The sequence below is a fragment of the Equus asinus genome, chromosome 10 (assembly GCF_041296235.1).
Source record: "Equus asinus isolate D_3611 breed Donkey chromosome 10, EquAss-T2T_v2, whole genome shotgun sequence".
Classification (NCBI taxonomy): Eukaryota; Metazoa; Chordata; class Mammalia; order Perissodactyla; family Equidae; genus Equus; species Equus asinus.
Genome location: NC_091799.1, coordinates 32,863,401 through 32,875,935, shown reverse-complemented (window position 1 = coordinate 32,875,935; position 12,535 = coordinate 32,863,401). Strand labels below are relative to the sequence as shown.

The 12,535-nt window shown below is 42.5% G+C and overlaps 2 protein-coding genes across 2 annotated transcripts in view; one reads left to right on the top strand and one right to left on the bottom strand.

Annotated features, from left to right (window-relative positions):
• Positions 1-59: 59 nt before the first annotated feature.
• On the top strand, positions 60-7,162 carry GNG10 (G protein subunit gamma 10). The gene is made up of 3 exons (XM_044779050.2): positions 60-289; positions 5,029-5,160; positions 6,191-7,162. Exons 1-2 carry the CDS (start codon positions 209-211, stop codon positions 5,152-5,154), a joined length of 207 nt encoding a protein of 68 aa, XP_044634985.1. The 5' UTR covers positions 60-208; the 3' UTR covers positions 5,155-5,160; positions 6,191-7,162.
• SHOC1 (shortage in chiasmata 1) overlaps positions 6,942-12,535 on the bottom strand; it is a 79,652-nt gene continuing 74,058 nt past the window's right edge. Inside the window, exon 27 of the mRNA XM_070518999.1 lies at positions 6,942-12,132. Coding sequence (XP_070375100.1) covers positions 12,032-12,132 — 101 coding nt within the window. The 3' untranslated portion in view covers positions 6,942-12,031. The remainder of the gene's footprint in view (positions 12,133-12,535) is intronic.

The following is a 12,535-nucleotide window of genomic DNA, read 5'->3' as shown; positions in this document are numbered from 1 at the left end:
GCGCTCGTGGGGGGCCCCCGACGCGGCTCGGGTTGCCAGTGTAGACGCGGGTATCATCTAGGCTCGGAAGGCAGCGAGGCGGGGTTCGGGCAGCTCGGGAGCCCCGGCGGCGGCGGCGGCCCAGGGCGCGGGGCGGGCGCGGCGGCTTCCCCGCCCCGAGCCGGCGCCGCCCCCGAGGGAGCGGAGCGAGCGCAGCGCCGCCGCCGCCATGGCTTCCGGGGCCAGCGTGCTCGCCCTGCAGCGCCTGGTGGAGCAGCTCAAGCTGGAGGCCGGCGTGGAGCGGATGAAGGTGCGCGCCGAGCGCGGCTGCGGCCCAGGCGCCAGAGGGGCGGCCGCGCGGACTGGCGCTCGGCCTCGGCGGGGCACCCTCGCAGGGCCGCGGGCCCGAGGGGCAGGAGGCCGCCGGCGGGCCCCGGGGAGACGCCCCTGTCCCCGCGAGGGTGGCCCGGGCCCGCGCGGCCGCGGGGCGTCTGCGTTCAGTGGCGTGGACGGGGACGGGACGCACGCGAGGAGAGCAGTAAGGCAGGCGGCGCTGGGGGCCTGCGCTCGGCCGCTGCGGGAGGATGGAGGCCGGAGACGCGGAGGCGACTGCAGGGGCGGGCCCTGGTGCGGATCGATGGGACGAGAGCGCGAGCAGGAGAAGGACGAGGCTCGGGGTCCGGCGTGCTGACGGGATGCGGGGCGCTGCCACCCGCGGCGGCAGAGAGGACGGGGAGAGCGGGCGCAGGGGGATGCTGGGTGCCGCTGTGGACGGGGGGACTGCGAGGGGACAGCCAGGAGGCTTTGGCTCCACGGGCTGAAGCTCGGAGACCCGGCTGAAAGAGGGAATTCGAGTGGATGGGGGTGAACACCCGGGGACCAGCCAACAGAGATGGCTGCGAGAAGAGGAGAACCAAGAGAAAGCAAGGAAAGGGTTTTCAGGAATTTGGGGCTTAGTCAACGGGTCCAATGTTTAGTGAGTTGATTAAAAAGCATCTGTTGTACGATTGTGTTTATCAACTAGTATGGCATTATTTGTGGAATGTGTGTATGAATGAACACTGCCGTGATGTGCCTCACTGATGCCTTTTCTGTGCCCCTGGCACTATCCTAGGTACCGAGAATACTGTGCCTCTAGTGGGGAAGGTAAATAATAAGCACATTAACCAATAAATAAAATAATTTCAGATAAGTGATGTGAAGATTATAAAACAAAGTAAAGAGAGAGGTTTGCAGAGGAGGTTTCAGTGACGTATGTAGTGGTAGAAGCAGGCTCTAGATTGTAACAGGGTAGGCAGACTTTAAGAAATTTGGTTTTAAAGAGGAACAACTTTTGTTTTAAATTTAGGAAATGAAAAGCCATATTTTGAAGGTAAAGGGAAGGAGCAAACGGTATTTTTCCGCCGAAGGGGAGAAACAAATGGAGGAGAGTTGTTGGTCCCTGAGTCAGGGGACCTGTCTATGGGGCGTGGGATTGGAGGGGCCCCTTCCGAGACAGAAAGGAAGGAGGTAAGGATATGGGTAAAGAGAGCTTTCCAGACATGGGCTTAAGGACTTGGATGATGCTAATTTTCTTTGTGAAACAGGAGACAGGTTTTCTTCCCCGGGGCAGAGGAAAGGGAGCTAATGGGGTCACAAGAGGGAGGGGGAGGGAGAGAGTGCTGCTGGGAAGGGGAGTGGACCTCCTAGCAGGCACATCCGTAGACACCTTGTGGTTCTGAAGACCCGACTGCTGTGAGATTGGAGACGGACTGTCCTGCTTGTGATTTTCCCCTCCTCCAGCAGTACATGGCCACCTAGGAATCTGAGTGCCCAAGGTGAATGGTAGTTAACCCAAGTAGTGGGTTAGCAGGGGAGGTAAGCCAGAAACGTGTAAGTAGGGGTGGAGGGCAAGGAGTTTGAGGGTCTGCCCAGAAAGAGGCTGAACCTAGGCTGCATAGAGAAGGCACAGAGCCCGCCTCCTGGTGATGGGTCAGAGCAAAGGGCAGGAGGTGTTCTCCCTGAGACCACAGAGCAGGTGCAGTGAGACTGCAGGAGGCGGCGCCCTGGATGGTAGGAGATTGTGATTGGAAAGTAGAGTGCTGGCGTGTAAGATGTCAGACGTAGAGCAGTTATGGCTGTTGGCTGTCACTACTGGCAGTGAGGAGAAGGTTGTTTGAGAGGGGGTCAGGGAACTGAAACTGAAAACGTTCAGGCTGATGTTGGACCTGAGGTGGAAAGGAAACTGTGAGCCCGATGGCTGCCTACCCTGTGAAGTAGCTAGGGAAGATATTCTTATCCACATTTAAAAAATAATGATGGGTGATGAAACTGAGATCGTTACCGCACAAAGGGCACGATCTGCTCACCCCAAGACAAAAGGCAGTCGCCAAGAGGCAAGATGGTGGCAGAGGAAGGGCATTTTATTACAGCTTGCTAGCAGGGGGGAAGATGGCTGACTAATGTCCAAAAGAACCATCTTCAGGGGGCACAGAAACTTGAAGCAGTTTTATAGGCCAGTGGGTTACAGGGGAGGGGTTAGGAATGTTGACCCTCTGGTGTTACAGACTGGGAGTGGCCACCCCAGATAGACTCTCTTTCTGGGGGTCATCGCATTCGTAAGGAACTCAAACGAGCATCTTATCCGAGCTGGGAGGTAGCTGCGCAAGCAGGGGTCATAAAATCTGCAGAGCAGGTAGATCTCCTGGAGGACGCGTATCCAGCTGGGTTAGTCAGTCAGAGGTGAAAGTTACAATGTGGTTTCTTTTCTACAATATGGCTTCCCTTATGTCAGCCTTGTGTTGAGCCGGTATCAAGACCCAGGGAATTTGAGTGAATTGCTCAAGGTCACACAGATAATAAGCTTATTTGAGAGTGTCCTCGTGGTGGTATGGTCTGGGGCGCCTGCCAGGGCTTCTCTTAGGCAGCACCTAGGGAGTCAGGACAATCCGGGGTCTGGTCTGCCTCATTTCAGGGCTCAATAGTGGATGTTCTCAGCACACCCAGAGATGTCTTCTCTTTAACAGACTTGCTAACTGGTAAATAAACCCGGACACCAATTTTCAAGCATATCATGGTGGGCATCCCTTCCCAGTGACTGGAATGCTCGATATCCTTCCAAGGACCCTGTCTTTCCTTAGGAGAAGCCGCCCAGAAGTTGCTGGGTGAACATGGCCTCAAACCAAGGAAAGTCATATAATTTGGGTGAAAATCATCCTGCCTCCAGTGGCAGGTGACGGCTTCCAAGTGTTTGGGCCTGTACTCTCCCAGTCTAGAGTCTCTCTCCCTTGCAAGTGCTAGAGAAATGCTGATCACTTCTGCTCTTTTTTTCTTTGCATGTCCTCTCACCATATCTTTTTGAGTATGTTTTTTGGGCTAGGGTCCCGTTGGTCCCATTTTTCCGGGGTCCTGGGATATAGTCTCCTTTCACTCAGGTGTGGAGTTTACCTGTTCTCTCTGATGCAGAGATAGTGAGCATGAGTATAATTGGTTCCAAATTTCTTTTGAATTAATAACTTATATTTAACCATTAATGCCAATTACGATTAATGTGAAAATGTCAGAACTTCCGTCGGGGGAAAAGTAAGGTTGAACATTAGTCTGATAATATTTTGTGTTTATATTTATATAACATGAAGTAAACTTATTATATTAACAAAACCAAAATTCCTAAAGCATTCTAGAAACTAGAAAGTAACTGTAACATAAGGAGTTAATTTTCCAGTTATTTGGAAGCTTAGAAAATTAACACAAACTAGTGGTAATACTTGAACAGCAACTGCCATCATTTTTCTGCAATATGAGTGAGATTTTATACAAAATGCTTTTTCAAGGCAAGAAAAATGGAAAGTGAGGAAAGCTTCCAAGTAAAACTGTGGATCAAATGGAGGATAAGAGGAAAGGCAGGATAATACCTTGTAAGTGCTGCCTAATAAACTTGTCTAAAACTTGGTGGTTAAAAACAACGTTTATTAAGTCAATTCTTGGGTCAACAATTTAAGCTGGATTCAACTGTCCAGTTCTGCTGATCTTTGCTGGGCTCTCCCGTGCATCTGCCATCAAATGGAGGGTTGGCTGGTGGCTGCATGCTCTCGGATGGCCTCACTCACATGTCTGGAGGTTGGTAGGCAGGTGGCTGGGGGCTGGCTGACTGGTTCTCTTCTGCAAGACCCCCGGTTGGCTAGCTTGGGCTCATTAGATGGTGGTTTTAGGGTTTCACCGCATCAAGAGAGGGCACTGCAAAGCCTCTTGAGGACTAGCCTTGGCACTTCTCCGTTATTTCTCCCGCATCCTCCTGGTCAAAGCAAGTCCCAAAGCCAGCCCAGATTCAAGGGGTGGATAAATAGATTCCACCTCTTGGTAGAGGAGCTGCAAAATATTGTGATCATTTTTTTGGCAGTCTGCCACAAATACGTTGCTAATTGTGTGTCAGCACTGTCCTAAGTGCTTTATATGCATTAACTCGCTTAACTGCCACATCAACCTAATGAGGTAGGAGCTCTTCCGAAATCCATTTCACAGCGAGATCGCACGTACTGAGAAGCTGCCCGAGGTCACACAGGCAGTGACGAGGCTGAGTCTGAGTCCAGACAGTCTGGTTCCAGAGGCTGTGCCCTTAACCAGTAAGCTATCCTGCCTCAGAAGCTTGGTGGAGGACCTTTGTCACTTGTGTTGAGCAGACTGGATAAGGCGCCAGCCTTAACATTCAAACAGTTTGCTCACATGGCAAACTTGGATATATCAATGCATGCTTCCTAAGTGAACATTTGTAAAGGGAACATTAGAATGAGCTATTTCTTTACTAATTCAGTCTCAAAACTAGGATTCTAAATGGATCAAAGATACAGCTTTATCTTTCCTTTATTGAACAAGCAACTAAACCAAATCCAAGTTGATAGAAATTGTAAGCTTTCCTCTTTGGAGTTCAGTTATTAGAACTTTCCTCACAAAAGAGACTTTTGGAGGTTGCGCAAAGTGTGGTCGGATTGTAAGATCCTTTTTCAGAGTATCGAATGGCCGCCCGCTGGGTCTGGCTGTGAGCAGCTGTGTCAGCTGTGGTGCCTGTTTCAGGTTTCTCAGGCAGCTGCAGAGCTTCAGCAGTACTGCATGCAGAATGCCTGCAAGGATGCCCTGCTGGTTGGTGTTCCAGCCGGAAGCAACCCCTTCCGGGAGCCCAGATCCTGCGCTTTACTCTGAAGACTGGTGAGTCATGATGCACTGTGCCGTCCTGGGGCCATGGCATTGTCACAGGGCTTCCCAAAGGATTTGGGCAACTGGGTTCTGAATGTCTGCTATTCTGGGGAGAATTAAAATAAGAAACAGCGAAATGCACACCTTTCCCTGATGGGTGACTCTAGTCTACAGTTACCTGGTCTGGGGAACACATCTACTTAGGAGAGACTCAATCCCCTTTGGCACCAACTCATGAGTGTGAATATCCTGTGTCCTTTAGCTCTTAAACTGAGTTGGCCCATGGTAATTTCTTGACCTTAATCCCGCCCTCTCTGTCCTTACACCATCCCAGAGTTGTGATCTGGTGCTTAGTGCTGTCACCTGACTCGCTGCTCTTGGGCCTAAGGACTCCCCAGAGGAGGAGACTTGTTCCTGCCACTGGCTGTGATTCTCTCCCAAAGGCTTTCAGAATAATCGCTGTTTTAGTGGAGGAGGAAATGTAGCTACTGGGGAAAGTGTGAGTAGGGTTAAAAGAGCTTTAAAGATGGGTTTTTGAAATGAAAACCCCTCTCTGGTGGTGTATTAGAAATTTCATGGGTTCTAGTGCTGTGTATTGGGGTCTCATTCACATTTTCACTCTGTTTTTTTGGAAGAGGTCAGAGAATAGATTCTTGGAGTCTTTTGGGGCAATACTTCAAATTGTGTCTTCTAAGGGGTGTTCAGATAGTACGTAGTTATCTTTGGTCCTTTTTCACATGCTTGTAAGAGGAAATTGTTCACATTAAAAAGAAGAAAGTAATCATACTATCAGGTTCTGTTGTACCTTTGAATGGAAAATGTCCACATTTATGGTATTAAAAGAATAGTCTTATTGCTGGCATAGCACTTTCCTTTTTACAAAGCACTTTCATGGGTGCTACTCATTCAGTGGTGTGAATGTTTTTTGTGTTAACTTGTTACTTTCTACTTTGAAAATGCTCATGTGACCTATGAAATGATGAGTAGTTAATTTTATGTATAAATCTTACTAAAGTGAAAACCTACCAAATTCTCTTTTCAGTCAAGAAGAAGTTCGCTGAGGAATGCTTTCAAGTGCAAAGTGATGAATAACTGCCTACAATTTCAAGAAAACAATTTTCTCCAGCCAAATGACTTTGAGATATTTCAGCCCTTTCCTGTGGCCTGGTCCTATAGCCAAAATTCTACAAAAATTGATGAGTTTCTGCTCAGATAAGGAAACTGGGTGAAGTAGGAGACTTTAAATAACAATGGCCTGTTTCTTTTGGTGAAGTGCTTTATACTTAAGACAACCTGAAACGTTCCCACCAAATATACCGACACACACCTCTTTCATAAGGGAATTCCTAGTGTTTCTATACCTGGAACATTATGTATGTTTATTTACAGGGTGTTTACATTTTGGGAAAGAAAACATTTTTATTTGTTAAAAAAATTGAATATTTGCAATTTGTCGTTCCTAAGATTTTTATACCATAACAAAATTTGTTCTTTTCTCATGAATTTACAATTTCTAAATGAAGACAAGCAAGTATAAAATTGGGGGAAGAATAGGCTTTACTAATCAAATGATGTCCTGATTTTTCTAAATGAGAAGATAGTTTTACTTGTAACACTAAACATGGGAGCTGTTTCTTAGCAAACTTGTTTGGGAAGATTAATGTTGAGTTATGTGTTAGGGATGTGATGACCCTAGCTTGTGTATGAAGCACATTTGGTCTTTGTCTTCTTACGTTCCTCTACTTTATAGTTGTGGTTGTACTTTTAAGAAAAATACTACATTATTTCATGTCTTTAAAAAAAATGCTTAAAATATGACCTATAGAACATTGTAAAGGATTAAAAACAAAGTAATGTGAAAATACTACAACCTAAATGAGTTCTTAATATCACAAGTGTTTTACTTTGATAATGTGCCTTTGGTTTAATTGGGGACACTTTTAAAAGGCAACTTTATTTGTGTTTGTAATAATCTTTGAAGAGCTTGGAAATAAAATTTCTGCTTAATTCATCATTTTCTATGACAGCAACACTTTGGTCTGATTTTGTTTTAAGGTTTCATGGATTTCTGTTTGCTTGTGAGATGGAGTATTGGAGGTGGGAAGTGAAATTTTTGTTTATAAGTTCTTGTAGAATTTTGTAAAAAATAGATATATGTGCAACATGTGGAAATATCTCAATTACTGGCAACGTTTGCTCTTTGAAATAGCTATGTATAAACCCATAAAGAAAGAAATGAAAATATCTTTGAGCATAAGTAGTGTTACAAGAGAGAAAGTAGAAGCATTAGATGAACCCCCTTAACTTGTGGTCACTAACTGTCCAAATCTAGGTGATCTGAGTCCCTCCCATTGGAGCATAAGTCAGGTATCCTTTTTCTAAGCCCTCTGTTTGTTCTCTGGATCTGTTTCGTCTTCCCTGAAGTGTCACACTATCAATTATCCTTTCTCTCCTTTATTTTCAACCTCTCTATTGGAGCCTTTCTATCAGCATTTAAACATGTTCCATTGTTCATCTTAACAACAATAAGTATTTTTGAAAATCTCCATTAAAAAAAACAAAGTTTTGGTTATATGAGTAAGTCCTAGAGATCTACTGTACAGCACAGTGCCTATAGTTAACAATACTGTATTGTATACTTAAAAATTTGCTGAGAGAGTAGATTTAATGTTGTGTTCTTGTCACAACAAAGAATACTAAGAGTGCAGGAGGAAACTTTTGGAGGTGGTGGATGCGTTTATGGCACAGATCATGGTGATGGTTTAACAGGTGTGTACTTATCTCCAGACTCATCAAGTTGTATACATTAATTACGTACAGCTTTTTGTTATGTCACAAAAAAGTCTTCTCTTGAGTCCACGTTCCCCTTCAGCAAAAACTTTATAAAATAGTACAAGAAAACTATAGAGATCTCATTTATGAACATAGATGTAAATGTCCTAAATATCACAAATCATTCAGTAGCGTATCGAGAGAAGATAGAATCTGACAAAGCTAGTTCAATATAAGGAAAAGTCCCAATGTAATTCATTACATGAATGGTTTAAAGAAGAAAATCTATGCCAACAAGTCATTTGATAAAATTCAATAGCCATTCTAAATAAAAACTAAGTGGATTGGTGAAACAGTAATAGAAGTTAAAGATGATAAAGGCAGTTTATCAAAACCAATAGCAAATTTCATACTACATGATGAAATATGGAAGCATTTAGCATACTAAGAACAAAACAAGGATACCTTTTATCATCACTATTCAGCATTACTTTGGAAGTCCCAGCTAATTCAGGAAGATAGAAAATGAAGTGGTGTAAACATTTGAGAAGAAAGAATATCTGTATTTATGGATTATATAATTGTACTCCTTTAAAACTCATAAGAATCTAGTAAGAGAAATACTTGAATTTGTAATAGAATTTGGGAGGCTGGCTGGATACAAAGTATGTATAGAAAAATAAAAGGCATTTTCTACACTGGCAAACGCGAGTTAAAAATGGAAATGGAAACTATATCTCATTTCCACTTTAAGGACAAAACTGTAAAAAATACTTGAGAATAAATTTAACAACAGTGCAAGAGTCATAAAGGTTTTATTGATATTTATAGAACAGGGTCTAAATAAATTTCAGGATATTAAGACAATTTTATTAAAATGCACTCAGTAGAATTCATATATAAATTTAATGGAATTCCTATTTTACTTTTTTCTTTTAGGGAAACTGGTTAAAATATCTAAGAAGTTCATATGGAAACTCAAGTGTCCACAAACAGCTTTTAACTCTGTGTGTGTGTGTGCATAAAGCAAGGGAGGGTGTAACTTGCCTTACTAGACAATAAAACTCACTTTGAAGCTGCTGAATCGAAACAATATTATTTTTAAAAACAAAATTAAAAACAAAAAGAAAACCCCAAATAAAGAATTTTGTGGTATAGGAATAGGCAAGTAGATGATTGGATCATAAAGTTCAGGAGTAGACGACTATTTTTTTCTATTCAGTGGTAAGTATGGTTTACTTAATAAATGGTGCTGGCATTATGGGCTCGCCATTTGGAAGAAAACAAAGTTGGGCCTGTATTACACTATATAAGAAAAATCCACATGGGTTCAAGAAAGATAACACAAAAGCATTAGAAGAGAAAGTGGGAGAATGGTTATATAACTTTAGGATAAAAGAGGTCTTCCTGAGCAAGGCAGGAAACCCAGAAATCAAAAAAGAAAAGATGTGCATATTAAGTTAAATAAATAAGCAATTTAATTTAAATAAACAATTGAAATATTGAATTAAAAACTCTTGTATGGTAAAAATAACAAACCAAATGAAAAAAAAGCAAAAGACAGAAAACATGTATTTTTTTCATCCTTCTGTAGGGGAAGAAGACATATCCTCTACCCTCTGGGTCCTTCTGGCTGAGCTATGAATTAAATTCACATGCGACAGAATAACAGGAGAAAATCAAACAAAGCTTTATAACATATACATGGGAGACACTCAGGAAAACTGAGCAACTTGCCAAAATGGCAGAGGCTCTCATCTTCAGCTAAAGACAAAGGAGGATGTTGGGGATAGTGGTTTGGATTTCAGAGGGGAGGAAGACAATTTACATGGAGACAGAAATGTAAATGGGCCAACTATACACAATGTGACCTGAGAGATACGTTTTACAGTACATTACAGTTATCTTATGGCATTAGCTCCTTCCTGGAACAGGCCCTTCTATTTTAAATTCTTTCAGGCAGTTGTGGTGGGGGGAGATCAAAGTTTCTTTCAGAGTCTTTTGTTCCTAAAATTAATCAAGCCAAAGAGACATATTTTGAGGTGGCCAATCTGATCCCCCACACCTCATTTTGGATTGTTATAGCAACCAAAGGCCTTCCAACCCAGGCTACTCCATCTATTAACATTGTTGGAGTCCTTGTTTTTTTGGGGGGGGGCTTATTATCTGGGGAGAATAACAAGGCTCTGACTGTGAGAAGCAAGGGGTGGGACACCCTGGTGTTGGTCCCCAGTTGTACACTGAGTCTCAGCGGCAAGGGAAGGAGGGTCTCAGGTCCACTCACAATTGGAAGGGTCAGCTGATGTTCTGGAGAGGCCTGCAGTTTGGGGTGGGCCTAGGATCTTGGGGTACGGCGACTCAAAAGCCCTCAAAGGTGAGCATCTCTGTCACCAGCAATGGATCTAAGGGCAAGTTAATTCCCCCTAGAACATGAAAAACCTCACAGGGAAATGCTTTCACAGAAAGAATGGAAGTTTCTATTGCAAGAGCTAATCTTGGACGTTGGCTGTTCCAAACAATTCCACGTGACACATGTTTGGGAGAGGATCTTGGAGGCTGGACTGACATTTCTGGCTCCCTAATAAGAGCCTATCCAGACCCTTTAGGCTTTTCCTATGGACCAGTCCAACCTGTCATGCGGTAATCACTCCCTGGAAATGCTCTGCTGGAGCGCAGCTCACCTACTTTATCCACTTTTCCCGGGCTCCCAACACAAGACTTACCTCCCAATAATACCTCTGAAAGGCTGCTCCAGGCCCAGGCAAAATGTGTCTTTTTTTAAACAGCAAGCATCATTGAGAAATGCAGGCAGAAGGACTCAGACGCTTTCACTCCATTTGGTGAGGGAGCAGAGAGGGGTGTTGATAGCTTGGCCTGAAGGCTCTATGGCCTATGAAGAAACTCCTCTCCCCTGGAAGCTGATTAAAGATGGGATAAAGCAGATCTGCAAGCTGGGGGTCCTTAGCCTTACCTTAGTTTAGGAGCAATCCTGCCAAAACTTTAAGAAAGTAGAACAGAAATTCTAATTAGATTTCCGGAAATGGTTTCTCTTTAAAGTCTCCACCCCCTACATACCCAAGCAAAAGCAAACATCCTAGAAATAAAAGCATAGAAAGAGAAGAGTAGAAAGAGGAAAGTAGGAGAGGCCGTGTAAAGTCAAGTTAAGCCTGTTTGAAAAAAGAAGAAAGTGATCAACAGTATCTAGAGCTGAAGAGAGGTCAAGTAAGATGACGTCTGAATGTCCTTTGGCTCTAAGAAGGTAGAGGCCAATTTCAGTAGTAACGGTGAAAATTTCAGAAGCCAGGAAGAGGAGAGAGTATGTCTGTAGTCTTCAAAAATTTCTGCTTGTGTACCACCTAAAATAAAGTAAAAAACCTGTTTATCTCCATTTTAGAGTTGACATACAAAAGTTTCATCACAACTTTGAATAGTAGCAAAGAATATAATTTTATTAGAAATTCTGACATTAAAATAAAATGATTACATCTTTCTTTTAAATGAATTAAATGGAATACAAATACCATAATAATTAGAAACCTACCATCATCCATTTAAAAATACACAAACTATCCTCCAAAAATGTTGTACCAACAATATAGGAAAGTGTTCTTTTTCTCTGATATTCTGACACTGGATATTATGAATTTTCAAAAATTTTGTCCATCCAATAGGTGAAAAAACAGTAACTTTTTGTTTTAATTTACATTTGCCTAATAAATAATGAAGCTGCCTATTACTTCAAATGTTTATTGCCTATTTTTGTTTCTTCTGTGAAATATCTATTCATATATCTTGACCTTCCAAAGAAAACTAAATAACCCTTTTATATACAAACACTAAAGTTTTCTATTTCTTAAAAAAAAAAAAGGCTTGGGATGTTTAGGTGAATGTAGGAGGTATTTAGATCTTATTGCAATTATTATGCTAATTGGAACATTTTGCTTACAAAGATGCAAACTATAGAATATATATTATGAAAATTTAATATAGAAACACTGAGAACATTTAAGAACAATTGCATTTTCTTTAATGTATGGGCAAATCTAAATCATTTTGTTATGGAGTTATCACCAAAAACAGTGGAGTATGGCGTGTAGCACCACTCTCTCTCTTAAAAAAACCTCAGCCGAGTCTGTCCATCAGCCCTCCCAGGGATTTTCTCATACACTAGACGCCGTTTTTTGAACTGTGGTAGTTGTGAGCACATGAAATCTGTTAAAAGGAGACAAAGGAAAACCATTTTATTGCTGATAAGAATAAAGTCTAGCTATTTTTTTCCAGCTATTCAAGTGGAGCCTTTCACTTCATCATCTATCTACAAAGTGTTAAATTTTCCAAAGTGGGATAAAATAATGACTATTAAAAAATTACATTTTTAGCATATGTGCACCTGTACCTAATGGCCCAGTACTAAAAATTAGTGTTAAATACACGTTAGTTGTATGTTCATGCCTTATACAAAAAATTAAATCTCCCTGGATTCTTGAGTTTCCCTCATTAAGCCATTTCCTTAACCCACACCTGTACTGTTGTGGAATGTATCCTGAGTTCTTGTATATGATAGGTGGTGCTCATGTATGGACTTACCTCATATGACTGTGTTTTATATGACACA